Raw genomic sequence first — 18,072 nt, forward strand, 5'->3', positions numbered from 1 at the left:
TGGATGAATAGTAATTTTCTCAAGTTAAATAAAGAGAAAACTGAAATTTTAGTGATCAGCAATAATGGATACAATGAGGCTATTAGAAATAAACTGGATACATTAGGATTAAAAGTCAAGACGGAGGTAAAAAGCTTGGGGGTGATTGTTGACTGTAATCTGAATTTTAAATCACATATTAATCAGATCATTAGGACAGCATTTTTCACTTAAGAAACATAAGTAAAGTTAGACCGCTTATATCACTGAAAGATGCTGAGAAATTAGTTCACGCGTTTGTTTTCAGTCGACTAGATTACTGTAATGCACTCCTCTCAGGACTACCCAAAAAAGATATAAATCGTTTGCAACTAGTGCAGAATGCAGCTGCTAGAATCCTAACTAGGAAAAGAAAATCCAAACACATTTCTCCAGTTTTAATGTCACTACACTGGTTACCTGTGTCATTCAGGATTGACTTTAAAATTCTGCTTATGGTTTATAAAGCCTTAAATAATCTCCCCATCTTATATATCGGAATGTCTGACACCTTATATTCCAAATCGTAACCTCAGATCCTCAAATGAGTGTCTCCTTAGAATTCCAAGAACAAAACTTAAAAGAAGTGGTGAGGCGGCCTTCTGCTGCTATGCACCTAAAATCTGGAATAGCCTGCCAATAGGAATTCGCCAGGCTGATACAGTAGAGCACTTTAAAACACTGCTGAAAACACATTACTTTAACATGGCCTTTTATAACTTCATTTTAATCGTAATTTAACTTAATCCTGATACTCTATATGTTCAATCTCCTCAAAATAACTATTCATGGTGGCTCTAAAATCGGTACTGACCCCTACTCTCTTTTCTGTTTCTTTTTCCGGTTTCTTTGTGGTGGTGGCCTGCGCCACCACCACCTACTCAAAGCTTCATGATGCTCAAACAATGATGGACGGATTAAAAGGCAGAAGTCTACGTAACCATCATCATCATCAAGCCCTTCCGTGAGAATCCTAAATCCAAAGGTGACTGTTTCATTTATGTTAGGTAGAATGCCCAGAGGGGACTGGGAGGTCTCATGGTCTGGAATCCCTACAGATTTTATTTTTTCTCCAGCCATCTGGAATTTTTTTGTTTTTTCTGTCCCCCCTGGCCATTGAACCTTACTCTTATTCGATGTTAATGTTGATTTATTTTGTTTTATAATTGTGTCTTTCATTTTTCTATTCTTTAATATGTAAAGCAGTTTGAGCTACTGTATGTATGAAAATGCGCTATATAAATAAATGTTGTTGTTGTTGAATTTAATCCATTCTGTAATAAGGCTGTAACATAACAAAATATGGAAAAAGTGATGCGCTGTGAATACTTTCCAGATGCACTGTACATACTGTATATATGGCACATCACAAACTATAGTGGGACAAACATCTAAAACCCTTGCAACACATATACAAGAATATCGCAATTCTCTAAGAAGGAGAGACACATTCCAATTCAACCGAACACATGTTTAACCAGGATATGAGTGCTAGAGAGCTGGCTAAATCTTGGCTATCAAATGAAAACACCATTAACAGACATTTGGACATGAACCCAGCACATTCAGGCTTAAAAAGATGAACAAACAAACAATGAAAAAGACTAACACCATCTGCCTCCGAACCCCACCTTACTAATCCAACCCTCTTACACAGACCTAACCACTCCTCTCCTCATTTGCTATATATTTTCTTTGATTCCTGTAAATCTTACCATTTTCCTCCGATGATGATACCTGGTAGGTTTTGAAAGCTCATAAATATTAGTAGTATTTTAAGATTTGCGATTCATTTTTTCTCCCTTTGTGGATTTTTATGTATCTATCTATCCATCTGTATTTATATATACATATACATACATACACATACTGTATGACTCACTCGCTCATCAAAAAACATTACTTCTTGTTTAGTTAAATAAATAGCTTAAATTTGGCAGGATTGTACATCTAAGTCAGTATCCATCAAGAAATGATATTTTGGTATAAAAGCATTTGGTGTTAAAACCCTAATAGAAAAACTAAATACTACAAAACCTCAAAAATGCCTTAGCGAGTTTGATTGAAATTTAGTGATTTATAGAAAGAAAAAAAAAAAGAAAAAAAAAAACCAAACACTCAGCTACTTTTCATCTATATTTGTCTGTAATAAAGCTTTAATGAGTGATGTATTCTTAAGCAGCACATCCTATTTTGCTTTTGTTGTGATCACAAAGAGAATTGGGGCATGCAGTTCATGTAAATGAACACTGCAAGCAGAACACCACCACTGTACAAGCCGATGCTGTAATCATGCAGAGAAATGGGGATGGCACCTATTGAAAAAGAGAAGTTGCCCTGCACAGAAAAAGAGACTAGGAGAGCTGCATAGAAAATAAGATGTGAAGTTGACAAAATGCATAGCTTGAGCAGATCATTCCCATGCCAAGAAAACCTCAAACCTATATATCCATTTGCAATTTACCTGCTCAAACTCTTTAACTTCTCCTCCATGTTATCCTGCTTATCTTTCATTTGCTGCACATTCACCACAACTCTGTGAAGATCTTCTTGCTGGATCTGCGTGTCATCCATTTTAACAGAAGATACCTAAAAAACATTGTTTAAAGCAAAAAGATTTAATAAGTAAACACTAATTCTTTGCAAACAAACATACTTGTAATCTAAACATGTATGGTATAGGAGAAGAAAATCATTATTAAACTAGAAAATTAAACTACATAATCTAGACAAACCTTAAATATATACATATTTTATTTTATAGAAGAAAACTATTTTTGCCTTACTGACATAAATAGAGGTTTAACATTTCAATAATACTGCTAATCAGATTTTTCAACCTATGATGCAAACCTGTAACAATATCTAAATAACTTAATATAAACAATAAATAGCATGAAAACCACTCAGGACAGACATTTGTCTGGAAAATAAATACCTGTTTTCAGTACAAAGTATCATAAAAACTGTTTTTTAATTAATATGCTCTTGACAGTTTCTACTTTTAAAATTCTTAGTAAGTTTTTACATTTTCAATATAGAAACACTGGACAGTTCGCTAAATACAGTGAAAATTGCTTAATAAACTTAACGAAAATAATTTTTTTCTTTAAATTGTATGTCTTTGTTGATATGTTATCTGTAGGAGTTTCATCAAATCCAAAGCTCTATCTAACTAATATTATTATGACAATAAAATAAGTATATATTTATTAGAGACAAAAAAATACTTCTACAATGAACTGAAAGAAATCATACCAAAAAGAATACAGTGGTAACATTGCAAACCCAAAAATCAAATTATTAGTGGCATTAAAGTGTTTTTCAATAAGAAAGAAAATGCTGGGAATATATTTTACTGTTTTTCACCAATATTCAACAGACAAATTGGTGAAGCAAAAGGAGATTCCTTGACAAATAGGTGCAAATTTGCCAGTTATTAAAAATACTGCATATTCTTTCCAATGCTTAAAGTGAAATTATTTTCATTAATGGTAACATGACAGGATTCTGGCTATTACAATTTGTTTTTGTTCACCTCCTAAAACATGAACATTTTTGGATTAACTTTGATTTAAAAAAAAAAAATACCTCTTTACTATATACAACTCTGAAACACTGTTGTAGTACGTAGCTCACTATGCCTAGAACGGAACATGCAACATCAATGACAAACATCTCATTTCAATAGCCGATATTGGGCTGAAAGGGTGCCTAGAGGTCACAGATACACTGTTCAAATTGGTCTACAAAAACATGTAATGATAGACTCCAGCAGAAAGCCATCAATTTTTTTTTTTTTTTAAGATGGAAATGTTTTTAAGGAGCAATGCATTATTTGTGTAATGTTTGGTGTATCTTTTTTTTTTTAGTTCCACCAAACTTTTCATACAGTATTTTACCTCGGGCACTGTAATCCTGAAATAAGGGAATACCCCAATATAAAAACATACATTAGGCCATTTAATTTTATTTGCAAACATTTTAAAAAATGTAATATTATTTAGCAAATGTTAAGCTTTTAAATACCATAAAATATGCATTGTGAAAGCTGTGTTAAGGGATAGTATCAGATTATCTTTGGTAGCAGATCCGTCAGTCTAATAGCTCTTCTCTTTACTTTCTCTAGTACAAATATATATTTTCTGTAATATAGAAGCTAAAACTGCACACACTACTCCAAATTAATATTTGCGGTTACATGTGCGAAAAGATGCTAACTGTTGATTTTGCTTTGGTTTCTGATTTTTTTCCCATGCTTTTAACAAACACAAGCATGGAACTTTCTTTGCTCATTTTCTGCATTAGTTACATGAGAGTAAATGCTATAAAACACTGAACTTGCCTTGAAAAACTGAAATATAAGTATTATCAAAGTCATCTTCAGGTCGTACACTTGCTAGACTATATCTTTTTATACATAAATAATCACAAAGGCTTTAATGGTGAAATGTACTAACTTGCTGATGTATGCTTCTCTGACATGTAAATCTATTCATCAGTCACTCTGCATTTTAAATAGCACCTATAAACAGCGTACATGATCCCAAGGCACAAAAAGCAGGCAAGAAGTCGCATCTTAATGGTATTTTGCAACAGTTTTTTTATCTAATAATCTATAATAATCCATGATATGCTTAATACAAAAAGAAAAAAAAAAAACATCTATGACTGTGGAAAACTGTCCCAACTGTTACTCTTTATAGATTTTAAAAGAGATAAAAAAAAATAAGTTTGACTAAAGTAAGAGGGCATCGTGCATACACATTCGTAGTCTGAATCACAATCTGATTGTATGGGTGGTTACCTACCAGGTAACGCTTGTGGTTGGTCAGCAAGTCGGCTAACATCCGCCATGGTGCCCTCTTTCAGTTGTGAGAAGCAGATCATAGAATGGTTGAAATAGTTTTACTGTCAAATAATGCAAAGAGTACGCGACACATGTTTCGTCCTAATTCTGGGCTCATCAGGCGTACACACTCACTGCACCCCTTCTCGGGAATTGAACCTCGGACGACAGCGCCAGAGGTGAAACCTATTATGTTGCGCCACGGCGTGTGGTTCATTTATTTGAGAGTATGAAGATCGGGGTAATTACATTCATGGCATTCGTAGTCTGAATCACAATCTGATTGTATGGGTGGTTACCTACCAGGTAACACTTGTGGTTGGTCAGCAAGTCGGCTAACATCCGCCACGGTGCCCTCTTTCAGTTGTGAGAAGCAGATCATAGAATGGTTGAAATAGTTTTACTGTCAAATAATGCAAAGAGTATGCGGCATGTGTTTTGCCCTAATTCTGGGCTCATCAGTCGGGGGTGCAGTGAGTGTGGAAAAGTCTATTTGGGGGTTCTGGAGAGGAGGGTCCGTCGGTTAGTCGAACCTCGGATTCAGGAGGAACAGTGTGGTTTTCGTCCTAGTTGCGGAACACTGGACCAGCTCTACACCCTTAGCAGGGTCCTGGAGGGTGCATGGGAGATTGGCCAACCAGTCTACATGTGCTTTGTGGACTTGGAAAAGGCGTTCGACCATGTCCCTCGGGGAATCCTGTAGGGTGTGCTCCGGGGGTATGGGGTACCAGACCCCCTGATAAGGGCTGTTCGATCCCTGTACAACCGGTGTCACAGCTTGGTCCGCATTGCCGGCAGTAAGTCGAACCCGTTTCCAGTGAGAGTTGGACTCCACCAGGGCTGTCCTTTGTCACTGATTCTGTTCATAACTTTTAAGGACAGAATTTCTAGGCACAGCATGGGTGTTGAGGGGGTCCAGTTTGGTGGACTCAGGATTGGATCATTGCTTTTTGCAGATGATGTTGTCCCATTTGCTTCATCAGGCCGTGATCTTTAGCTCTCTCTGAATCGGTTCGCAGCTGAGTGTGAAGAGGCTGGGATGGGAATCAGCACCTCCAAATCCGAGACCATGGTCCTCAGCCGAAAAGGGTGGAGTGCCATCTCAGGGTTGGGAGTGAGATCCTACCCCAAGTGGAGGTATCACGGGGTCTTGTTCATGAGTGAGGGAAGAATGGAGCGTGACATTGACAAGAGGATCGGTGCGACGTCCACAATGATGCGGGCTCTGCAACGGTCTGTCGTGGTGAAAAAGGAGCTGAGCCGTAAGGCAAAGCTCTCAATTTACCAGTCGATCTACGTTCCTACCCTCACCTATGGTCATGAGCTATGGGTAGTGACCGAAAGAACGAGATCGTGAATACAAGCGGCTGAGATGAGTTTCCTCCGCTGGGTGTCTGTGCTTTCCCTTAAAGATAGGGTGAGAAGCTCAGTCATCCGGGAGGGGCTCAGAGTACAGCCGCTGCTCCTTCACATCCAGAGGAGTCAGATGAGGAGGCTCGGGCGTCTGATCAGGATGCCTCTCTGGCAAGGTGTTCCGGGCACGTCCAACCAAGAGGAGAGCCCCAGGGAGGACCCAGGACACACTGGAGGGACTATGTCTCCCGGCTGGCGTGGGAACGCCTCGGGATTCCCCCAGAAGAGGTAGAAGTGGCCAGGGAGAGGGAAGTCTGGGCATCTCTGCTCAAGCTGCTGCCCCCGCGACCCGACCTCGGATAAGTGGAAGAGGATGGATGGATGGATGAGATGGATGGATGTTAGTAATTCTTACATGTGCAGTAATAAGAGATGAGACTACACACATTTTTGTTTTCAGGAATATGTGAATTTTCATCTTATGTATAAAATCATGGAAATATATTAAAACAAACTGTATCTACTGCTAATATACACTACTAAGAGTAACATGGTTAAGCGTTTTTTTTAATGCAGATGCCTTATAGCTTAGTCAATTAGAGGCTGAATCCAAGTAAATTTAATTTGGCCAAGTATGAGAGCTATAGAGAGATTTAAAAAATACAGCAACGTTGCAATATTTCTGTTAAGATGCATTATAGTAGGGGACATTTTTTTAGGATTGTTTCTTTACTTTTTAAATTGCTGTGGTATGTTTAGGTTTATGAATCTCTACAGCAGTGATAATGTTTGCAGCGTGCCACCTCTAGAAATAAAGAGGCCATATATTTAATTGCATTTGCTTTACCATTCACACAGATGGCACACAAAGTAATTTTATGACATCACATAAAACCCAGTAAAACATGTTGACAGTAAATTGACTTTGTACCGCTACATAGGGTATCACTTGTACATAATGAAGCAGCAAACAGTTGCAGGTACAATGCAAACAAAACATGCACTTCAAAAAAAGTCACTGACAATAGTAATGGGCATTTTCCCCATTTATTAAAATAGAAACCTGAAATGTTCAACTGTACTGTAAGTGGCTCATATTCTTTATTATACATTATTGAGCTCAACATTCCTCAAAGTATTTCTCATTGCAGAGAGGAAGACAGGGAAGAAATCATTTGTTTTTATGCCATGACTTGGTTTCTGTACAGGGTTAGGTGTTGTAAGAAAGGCTCCAGCTCAATACAACCCAGAAAACGAAAGGGTTTAGGAATAGATGAAGGCTGTTTCCAACTTATTGTTTTTGTATTATTTTCTTTAACAATGTAATGAACTGTACCTATACTGGAATATGTAGCAAAAACAATTAATCCACACCTTAGTTTTATGAAGGTCAGTGAGCTGACAAAACGTTTAAGTGCAGGTTTAGAGCCTTGATCTTTTCTCACCTGGCAAAAGAATGTTGGTAACGATAAAGCATAAACCATGAAAAATAATGATCTGGAGGAATAAAATTATGGTATCCATTATGCAAGATTGGTTACTTAGAAAAACAAAAATAAAAATAGAACCCCAGCTATAGAAGCTAAGTAGTTACAAGGAAAAACATTGAAAAACACAAAATAAGTTTAGGATTGTTACCTTGCGCCTTATATTTTCCAGCAGACTGGGATTTGCTCTTTTAAAGCAAGGGTGGTGAAACTCAATAGTTGAACTGGTTACATGACTTATACCACCACTGTCCAATTTAATCACCTTTCGAAAGCCATCTGATAAAGGTAAAAAAAAAAAAAAATTCTTATAAGGAAATACATGCATTTTCTTGGTGAACTGATCAAGTTTCTAAGCTTTAATTAATTTTTCAAAATGTAGGGAATGCCAACTGCACGAAACACTGCAGATGGCACAAGACTAAAGATGCAAGATACGCAACTAGATTTTGGTTTGTTGCATTTGCCAGGTAAATTAAATAGATTGCAAATGATTTCATAGTAATGTAATTTGTCAAAAGAGAAAAAAAGAAAAAAAAAAAAAAAATCACCGAAACAGCCAACAGTAATTATTCTCATTACTACTTAAATTTCCAAAATTATTAACTAGGCTGACTTACTCTTGTAAAACTGTGAATTGCATATGCATGAAAATATTTTACAAGAATTATTTACCATTTACTCTAATGTAAATTAATTAGACACCTCAGCACTACTGTGTGATGTGCTACTTGAGCTGTAATAGATCTATCTAGTTGTTAATGATTTTAACCCACTCATAAAAACAAAAAATACTTCTCATTTGTGTACAGAAGTACAGAATGCATTTGTGTATAAAGTTATATTTTCTTAGATTATACTTTAAAAAAAAGCTTCAAGCCATGACCTTAGAGTGTCATTATGTTAGTCTTTTTGCTTTTTTTTTTTTAAAAAAGGCCACAGGTTATTTCCTGTTTTTTTTTTTTTAAATATCACCAATATAAATTTAACTTTCAAACATGACAATGTGATGACTGAGGAGCACTACTTGTAGCTATGGAGTTCTGGGTTCATGTTCCACCTCAGGCACCGTGGGACGCTGTGTAAAATGTAAATAAAAACAGAATGCAATGACTGACAAATCTTATAAACCCATATTTTATTCACAATAGAACACAGAAAAAATATAAGATGTGAAAGTGACACATTTTACTATTTAATTAAAAATATTTGATTATTTTTAATTTGATGGCAGCAACACCTTTCAAAAAAGTTGGGAAGGGGTCAACAAAAGGCTGGAAAAGTAAGTGGTACTAAAAAGAAACAGTTGGAGGAACATTTTGCAACAAGTCATGACTGGTGTACAAAAAGAACATCTTAGAGAGGCAGAGTCTCTCATAAGTAAAGATGGACAGCCGTTCACCAATCTGCAAAAAAACTGCATCTAGAAATTGTAAAGTCTTTGAATATCTAATCATCTATAGTTCATAGTATCATCAAAAAATTCCAAGAATCTGGAGAAACCTCTGTTAATATATGTTGCTGTCATCAAATTCAAAATGACCTTGTTCTTTTCTTAAAATGGTATATTTTCTCAGTTTAAACATTCAATATGTTTTCTATGATGAAAAAAATACGAGTTTATGAGATTTGCAAATCATTGCATTCTGCTTTCATTTACATTTTACACAGTGTCCAAACTGTTTTGAAATTGGTGCTGCATGTGCATGTTAGGTCAATTACTAACCAAAGACTGTGAACAAGCATTGGTGTGTAATGCAAGTCTGTACTGTGATGGCATGGTAAGATATGCTCTGGTTTGGTTGTCTATGACCCTAAACTGGATAAGCAGGATAAAAGATGTATGGATGAACAAAGAAAAGCTTCCTAATCTGCACTACAAAAGTACCTTGTAAAATTTTACTGAATCACATTGCCAATCCTTTCAGATTACATATTCCTTACTCAAACCTGCAAAAAATATAACTGGGTGGATTCTGGGTTGTAACTGTAATACATTATCACATTAAGTGATTCTGACTAGCACTATAGAAAATCATACATTTCTTTTGGATTTTTAACATCTACCTAACATAGTACAAAGATCTATATATATAATTCACTAAGGCAAGACAACCATGGAAAGCACGCCGGAAGGGGCGTGGATTCACTAAGCCGCCGACGAGTGAGACACCAATGGCGCACGCAGGAAGGAGCCACGCCCACCAACTCCAAGACCATTGGATACGACGACAACTCACAGAGCCACGCCCACCAACTCGGACGCGACGACACAGAAAAACCAGCGTCATTTATATTCATCTGTTGTAGAGGTCACATGCAGCTCCGACCCACGTTGACTGTTAATAGAGGCATGTTTCTCGGAGGTGAATCGCCATATGCGCGTGTAAAACTGTTTGCGAGGGGTATCCCATGGGATCCTTAAAACGTTCCTTTACAACTGAGGTTAAAACACAATGAAGTGAGCAGTCTTTAAAAAATGAGTTTTCGGTTACGACGCAGGACCGCGTGCACTATAGCAAACTGTTTTACACGCTACATACAGCAATTCGCATCCGCGACAAACATGTGTCTTCTTAGATACTCCTGCACTTTGTACACACCCCCCTCCCACCGTGGTCGGGTGTCTTGGTGGATTATATATAGAAAGGCAGCCAAAACCACACAGAGCAATGAAAAGTCTACGTGAGTCACAGGTGCATCTGGACTGTACAAAGACGACAACGACTCGAGTGACGAGTTGGAGGTGGGCACATGAGCAGGCAGTGTATACTGAACGAAATCAGCAGACTAGCATGACGGAGGGAGCGGAGTGGATGTCCTTCTCCTCTCCTCCCGTTCCACCCTGAGCACCGCACGGACGATTGTGTGTTGGTTCGTTCCGTGCATTGGTTAAAACCCAATGAAGGAAGCAGTCTTTAAAAACCAATAAGCCCTGTGCCTCTGTTTCATTACCGTCTCAGGCATCATTCCCATGACCCGCCGGGCAGCCAACCGGGTAACCAAAGTCTTTGGGTTAGGGGGGAGATGGTGTATGGTTACAAAGCTGAAACTTAAAGGAATTGACGGAAGGGCACCACCAGGTGTGGAGCCTTTCGCTTCATTTGACTCGACACAGGAAACCTCACCCGAACACGGACAGGATTGACAGATTGATAGCTCTTTCTCGATTCTGTGGGTGGTGGTGCATAGCAGTTCTTAGTTGGTGGAGCGATTTGGCTGGTTATTTCCGAAAACGAACGAGACTCCCGCCTGCTAAATAGTTACACGAACCAACAGCGGTCGGCGTCCAAATTCTTAGAGGGACAAGTGGCTTTCTGCCACATGAGATTGAGCATTAACAGGTCTGTGATGCACTTGTATGTCCGGTACTGCACGTGCGCTACACTGAATGGATCAACGTGTGTCTACCCGGCGCGGGGAGGCGTGGGTAAGCCATTGAACCCCATTCGTGATGGAGACCGTGGCTTCCAATTGTTCCCCACGAACGAGAAATTCCCAGTATGTGCGGGTCATACGCTCGCACTGATTACGTCCCTGCCCTTTGTAAAGCCCCCCATGGTCGGGTGACTTGGTGGATTATATATATAAAAAAAAGCAGCCGGAATCGCAAAGAACAATGAAAAATCAACGTGGAAACCAACTGAGGCGGTGTTTGGAAAATTAACAGTCAACGTGACTCACAGGTGCGTGTGGACTGTACACAGACAAAAGCGACTCAGGTAGGGAGTTGGGGGCGGGCACATAAGCGGGTAGTGCATACTGAACGAGCGCCGTTCAACCCTGTCCTTCGCTTTGGAAGGAGAAAGCGCGACGGAGCTCCTCCGGTTTTCAGTCACGGACAATTGTATGTTGGTTCGTAGCGTGCATTGTTGCAATGTTACTTTTCTTGGTGGTTTATTAAATTACGGATTTTTCAAATGTTTTTTTTCCTCTGTGCTTAAAAATCACTTAAAAAGCGGCCTGATTATGTGGCGTGGCGGGTTGGCTAGTAACCCTTATTTCACAAAGAAATAACAAAAGAGCTAAAGGATCTTATTGGTAAAATGTATAGATAAGGAAGGACACACAAAAAAAAAAGTTTAAGTGAATGCACTTCATTCTTGATGACAGAAGTAGTATGTTTGGATAGGTCCCTTATGAATTTAGTGAACCTAGAGTTTGCAATTTTACTCATTTTTATTTGCAGAAGCGTTCAAACTAGGGCTGTCAAACGATTACAACTTTTAATTTTTCCATCACAAAAGTCACTTGATTAATCAAGGTAGATCAGCAACGTCCAGTTGTCCCCTGTGCATATGGCTGCTGTGCAACTACTTACCAGCTCAAACTGCAAACACTTTTGTATAAATTACTGATATGTGAAACAATTGTCCTAATGTAATGTGTAAGAATGTTCCGTCTATAGTCTGATGCAATCAGATTGTGCGATAAACGGCATGAATTAATGCTTTATATTTTGCTCCAATAATGGACATGATTAAAGTTGTACATTTTTTAACTGTGTTCCTCCACAGATATTGCTGCCTAACTTTAGCATCTGGCTTATTTTTGTTTTTAAATTGATAAACCAAGAGTGTTGTACTTCTGTGATATTAAAATAAATAAATAAATAAATAAGGGGCGTTGAGAGAGAGAGAGAGAGATACCATGCGGCCTGCCTGTGCTGGTGGAGTAGGTGAGAAAGAGAGGGCTCACCTGAGAATTCATAGAAATCCATCTGTCTCGGGGTATGATTCCTGAGCTGTCTTCATCCTGGAATGGACTGGCTCAAAGAGGTGTGGAAACGACAGGGTGCCAATGTGAGCAGTGGAAGATGTCAATTTGGCTTTGGTCAAAGCCAAGTGTTTACTCTGCTACATCATAAAGAAACATGCTCATTTTATCTGAAGTAGAGTACAAATAGTGAAAATTCTGATGCATTATATATGTGCAAAACTGAATGACCTCCGAAAAATAACGGCATTGCTAAGGAGGTACTCAGTGATTTGAAAACTAGAGAGGTAAAAGTGCTGGTTGGATTAGAAAACCTGAAGTCAAACAAATCACTGGGACATTTACCCAAGAGTGTTTATGGAGGTTAGTGAATGCTTCACTGGGAAATAAGAAAATTCCTAAGAACTGCAAGATCCCAAATTAGTGCTGGGCGGTATACCGGTTCATAACAAAAACTGTTTTTTATTTTTGTTATACCCGAACACCGGTTTAAATAGCCTAAACAACGTTCAGAACATGGTGCAGCGGGAAACTGTTTAAGGGGGGACTTTTTTCACTGCTGCATCGCTAAACAGGCATACAGAGTACATGTGTTAGTGGAGGTATTGAGCAGTGAAAATGGACAGAGAAAATTCCTAAACGGAAGCTGTAGCAGACAATAAAGTTGAACATGATGACACAGAAGAAATTTTGAAGGAAAAAAAGGTGTTGTGTCTGTTGTCTGAAGATACTTTGGTTTTAAAAGTTTGGACGTGGACCATTATGTTCAAATGTGTGAATACTGTTTCTATACTGCTGGATAATAATACTGCAAGTCAAGTTGTATTTGTTTTATGTTTTTTTCAATACTGTGTAATAGTATGACGATGCCGGTCCCCTACAGACTCCCTCTTCCCACATGGGAGTCTGTTGAACCAACACAGTTGATAGTTATTACCGAGATGAGCTGAGAAATCTGACTGAAGCCAGGGGATGGTGGAAAGTGCTCAAGTGCTTCTGTTATAAACAGTCAAAAGTAAAACCAAAAGTGTCCATTGTGCAGTGTTCAGAAAAATACAGTACCCAAATAAATAGCAAATCTGTAAAACCAGTGAAACATGGGGATAAAATCCATAACAAATAAATCCTTTAAAACAGAGGTTAACATGGAGTCTGTCTCCTCGCCTGATCACAGCACACCACCTTCTGTCTCCACGGCTCACCCTTTACGGGCGTTGCTGGCGGAGCCTTTGCAACACGAACTGCTTTCTGTCGACTCTTGTCTTGGCTGCCGCCACACTGCGTAGCCAGACCGTCTGAGGTTGGCACACCTCCTCAGTCTTCCTTCGCGCTCAATTAGTCGCTCCTCAGATCCATTGGGAGTTCTTACATTTCGCTTGCCCCACTCTACACGCTTAATCAGTAGGATGAACCAGCCCCTAGATCTCCTCAGCCTGCGTTCCCTCATGGAGTCCCAGCTCATTCTGCCTTCACCTTCCTGGTGTCTGTATCGTCTCCCATGACTGCCTTTTCCCTTTTCTAACCTTCTTGTGTTCTATGCTTCCCCCTATCCTGCTGGCCCATAAATATACATCTCCATAGGTGCAGTGCCTTATTCACACGCTGCAGTAAGCCGATGAAGCAATAGAGAACAATCGGCTGCAACTTACCCTAACCACCTCATCAACTCTCCGCAGTCGTGCAAACATGTTTTGAAGTAATAGTATTATTAATGAAAGTTGCACTATTATTTATTTTATTGTTATTATTTATTAGTTTAAATATTATGCAGTTTAATGATGGTAAAGTTGTTTAAAAAGTCACTTCAACGTGTCAGTGGACAGAGATTGTTAACATTAACAGAAAGTGTAGTTGGTTTACAAAAAATATTTATTATTTATTCCTTTTCTAATACATGTTCAGTGCAATACAACTTTTGACAAGCACCTCTGGATATTTTAGTAAGTCTAAATGCCTCTTTGGATGGTTGACAATATGTTGTCAAAATTTTAGTTTAAGTTGTTTGCAAAATTTGTTCAATAAAAAGGTTCTATATTTTGACTGCAACTGTCATGCAATGTGATTCCTTCCCTTCATTAGTGCCCCCCTCCTTGAAAACTATCACTTTATGGGGCCATGTAAACCTGTATTAATACTTGTGTGCACATTAAAATGTTTTTTTGTACAATGTACAATTCTCATGACAGTGGAATAACTAGCTAAAAAAAAAAAAAAAAAGATACAAAACTAGAGAAACCCCAAACAGACATGAAGAGAAAAGGTAAACACCACATGATAGTGCCTTGGAATGGGAATTGAACCTTTGGACTCTGGAACTGGCTATACTGTATATATGTAAGTGATTAATATAAAACTGAACAAATTGAAAGAAAGTCTAAAACATATTAATTGATAAAGGAATAGAAATCTGGTAATTTGCCCTATAAGCTTCCTTTCAAAACAATTACCGGTATGTATTTTGAGAATTAATTGGAAAGATGAATATGTCAAAGCAGACAAACAGATAGGTGATATAATAAAGTGCATTTTTCAAGTTAAAGTAATTTTTTTTACAGACAAGGTATATGTTAGTTTCCCACAAACTTTTTTTCGAAGCATGTTTCATAAGTTCAAAAAAAAAAAAAATTACCCCAACTCTTGCATTTTACAATGTTGCTTACAGGTACTACGGGTCCCAATGAGATGAAAAGCCTTAAAATATGCCAAATACCTCAAAATTGTTCAAGTCAAAAATGTTATCAACTATTGATCCATGTCTTAAGACTAAATCGTTGTGAGATTCAAACATTTTAAAAGGAGACCTCACTTCACCAAGTTCATCTTCCTCCATGATACCCAGCACAGCCAAGGACGTGGACTAAAACAGGAAAGTGATCGCTAAGCACTGTGTTAAGGACATTGAATTCTGATGACCAGTTGAGAATTTCTGTCTCTTTACTGTACACAACTAGACAATCACTGAAAAATGTCACACAATCATTTATATTCATTCAGGCAAAGTTACTGCGTGCTGCTGCTGGACTGACAATGCACATGTGCTTCAGTGACTTAGAATGCAGAGCAGGCACGTAGCCAGAGGTTGAAATGGTGTGGCATGCACCGATACACCCTACCTGGAGTTTTGTGTTTAAACAGTGGAGTACTGCTGTAAAGGACTACAAACCTCTCACTCCGACACCCCTGCCCCATTTTCCACATATGAACACATTCTTTAAACCCTGAGAGGGACACCCCGCACCTCCTCAATTAAGAAATTATGTTATAGTTATGCTTCAGGAAGTGAATGAACCAGCCAACAAAAAACAGAGTATTAGCAATTATTAGTTTACTAGACAACCTGCGGCGTATCGCCGCATAATCACGCCGTTTTTTTAATGATTTTTAAGCACAGGGGAAAAAATGAACATTTGAAAAATCCATAATTTAATAAACCACCAAGAAAAGTAATATTGCAACAATGCACGCTACGAACCAACATACAATTATCTGTGACTGAAAACTGGAGGAGCGCCGTCGCGCCTTTTCCTCCCAGAGCGAGGGACGGGGCTGGAAGGTGCACGTTCAGTACGCACTGCCTGCTCATGTGCCCGCCCCCAACTCCTTACCTAAGTCGCTTTCGTGTGTGTACAGTCCACATGCACCTGTGAGTCACGCTGACTGTTCATTTTCCAAACACAGTCTCAGTCGCTTTTGTCTGTGGTACAGTCCACATGCACCTCTGAGCTACGTTGACTTTTCATTGTTCTTTGTGGTTCCGGCTGCTTTTCTATATATAATCCACCAAGTCACCCGACCATGGCAGTAGTGAGGGGGGTGTGTACAAAGGGCAGGGATGTAATCAGTGTGAGCGCATGACCCGCACGTACTGGGAATTCCTCGTTCGTGTGGAACAATTGCAAGCCCCGATCTCCATCACGAATGGGGTTCAATGGCTTACCCACGCCTCTCGGCGCCGGGTAGACACACGTTGATCCATTCAGTGTGGTGTGCGTGCAGTACCGGACATACAATGGCAACACAGACCTGTTAATGCTCAATCTCATGTGGCTGAAAGCCACTTGTCCCTCTAAGAATTTGGACGCCGATCGTTGTTGGGTCGTGTAACTATTTAGCAGGTGGGAGTCTCGTTCGTTTTCAGGATTAACCAGTCAAATCTCTCCACCAACTAAGAACAGCCATGCACCACCACCCACAGAATCGAGAAAGAGCTATCAATCTGTCAATCCTCTCTGTGTCCGGGCCAGGTGAGGTTTCCCATGTGGAGTCAAATTAAGCAAAAGGCTCCACACCTCATCATCTATCTATTGGTCCAAATTCCTGAGGCACCTAGAACCTATCCCAGTAAATATAGGGAGCAAGGCAATAACAACACATGGATGATATTAATGCTATAATAATAGGAACATCATCATCATAATTCCTTTCCTCAATATTTTTCACCAAAATGGGTCCCAATGTCCTAGTGCAGTGATGGAAACATTGTGCTATAAAAAAAATGGTGCCATTCTTCAGATAAGATGTAAAACCAAGGTCCTGGCTCTCTGTGGTCATAAAAGATTCCTGTGGATCCTTTGTAAAGAGTAGGGTGTATCCCAATGTCCTGGCTAAACTGCCTACTAGAGCCTAGTCATTTTGGTCCCTAATCATCCTTAGTCTCTAACTGCCTAACAATCTCTCGCCATTTCACCACCTAACAGCTAATGTGTGGCGAGTGTACTAGTGCATAAATGGATGCCGTCGTATCATTCAGGTGGATGCAACACATTAGTGGCGGTTGAAGTGGCTCCCCACTAACTGAAGCGTTTTGAGTAGTGTGAAAAGCACTATATAAATATAAAGAATTATTATTATTAATCTATTTCTATTTTCCTCACTGTAGGTGCAATAATAATAATAATAATAATAATTAATCTTCTTTATTTGCTTATCCAGGGGAGGATCACAGGGCAGCAGGAGTCTTTTTCTGCAAACAGATGATGCAAAACAGCAACTTCACCTGGACATTGCATTAGTCCATCGTAGGGCAAACAAACACACCCATAGATTTTGGACACTTAAAAAAGTTAATTCAACAAAGTTTAATGGCTGAAGATTTGTAAATTCAGGACAGATACTTTAACATAAGCCGAGAGGGATGTAATTTATGCCATATTCTTATCTCGATAAAATAGTACCAAGAATCTATGATAAAATTTTTTACTAGTTTTCTTTCGTTATCACAAGAATGCCTAAATCAAAACCTTTGCTGCTTCAAAATGGACGTGTTTGGTAAGTTTAAAGGTTTTTTTTCCCCTCACTTTTGGATCTTGGTATCGTATTGCCCCAATGTAAACTAAAAGAAGAGTCAAGGGTTTTATAAAATTTATATAAAAAAGCAATTCATTCTGGAACACAATTTCAAGTGGCAAATTAATTTATACCATTAGTGTGAAAAAACAAGTTCATATTAAAATATTTCATTTGCAATTTATGAACCAAACATCAACCATGTGATTACTGAAAAAACAACGATCAATTTGCACATCTCCATTTTACACTACTCTAGGAGAGCTCTTATTGTACTTTGTCTTTTAAATGTGTCAATAAGCAGCAAACAGCCTGCTATCACATTCCCCCACCGCTGCAAAAAAGTTTTCTCGGCTCAAGTCT

At 38.7% G+C, this 18,072-nt stretch overlaps 1 protein-coding gene across 2 annotated transcripts in view; it reads right to left on the bottom strand.

The window, feature by feature from the left end:
- Nucleotides 1-18,072, bottom strand: part of LOC120537424 (heat shock factor protein 3-like) — a 61,607-nt gene that overhangs the window by 19,036 nt on the left and 24,499 nt on the right. For both annotated transcript variants that reach the window (XR_005635321.1, XM_039766351.1), the window contains exons 3-4: nt 7,859-7,986; nt 2,483-2,607 (exon numbers count right to left, since the gene is read on the bottom strand). Coding sequence is in view for 1 of the 2 variants with exons in the window: in XM_039766351.1 (XP_039622285.1) it covers nt 2,483-2,607; nt 7,859-7,986 (253 nt within the window). In the remaining variant the exon portion in view is untranslated. The remainder of the gene's footprint in view (nt 1-2,482; nt 2,608-7,858; nt 7,987-18,072) is intronic.

Source organism: Polypterus senegalus, chromosome 10, assembly GCF_016835505.1.
Source record: "Polypterus senegalus isolate Bchr_013 chromosome 10, ASM1683550v1, whole genome shotgun sequence".
NCBI lineage: Eukaryota > Metazoa > Chordata > Cladistia > Polypteriformes > Polypteridae > Polypterus > Polypterus senegalus.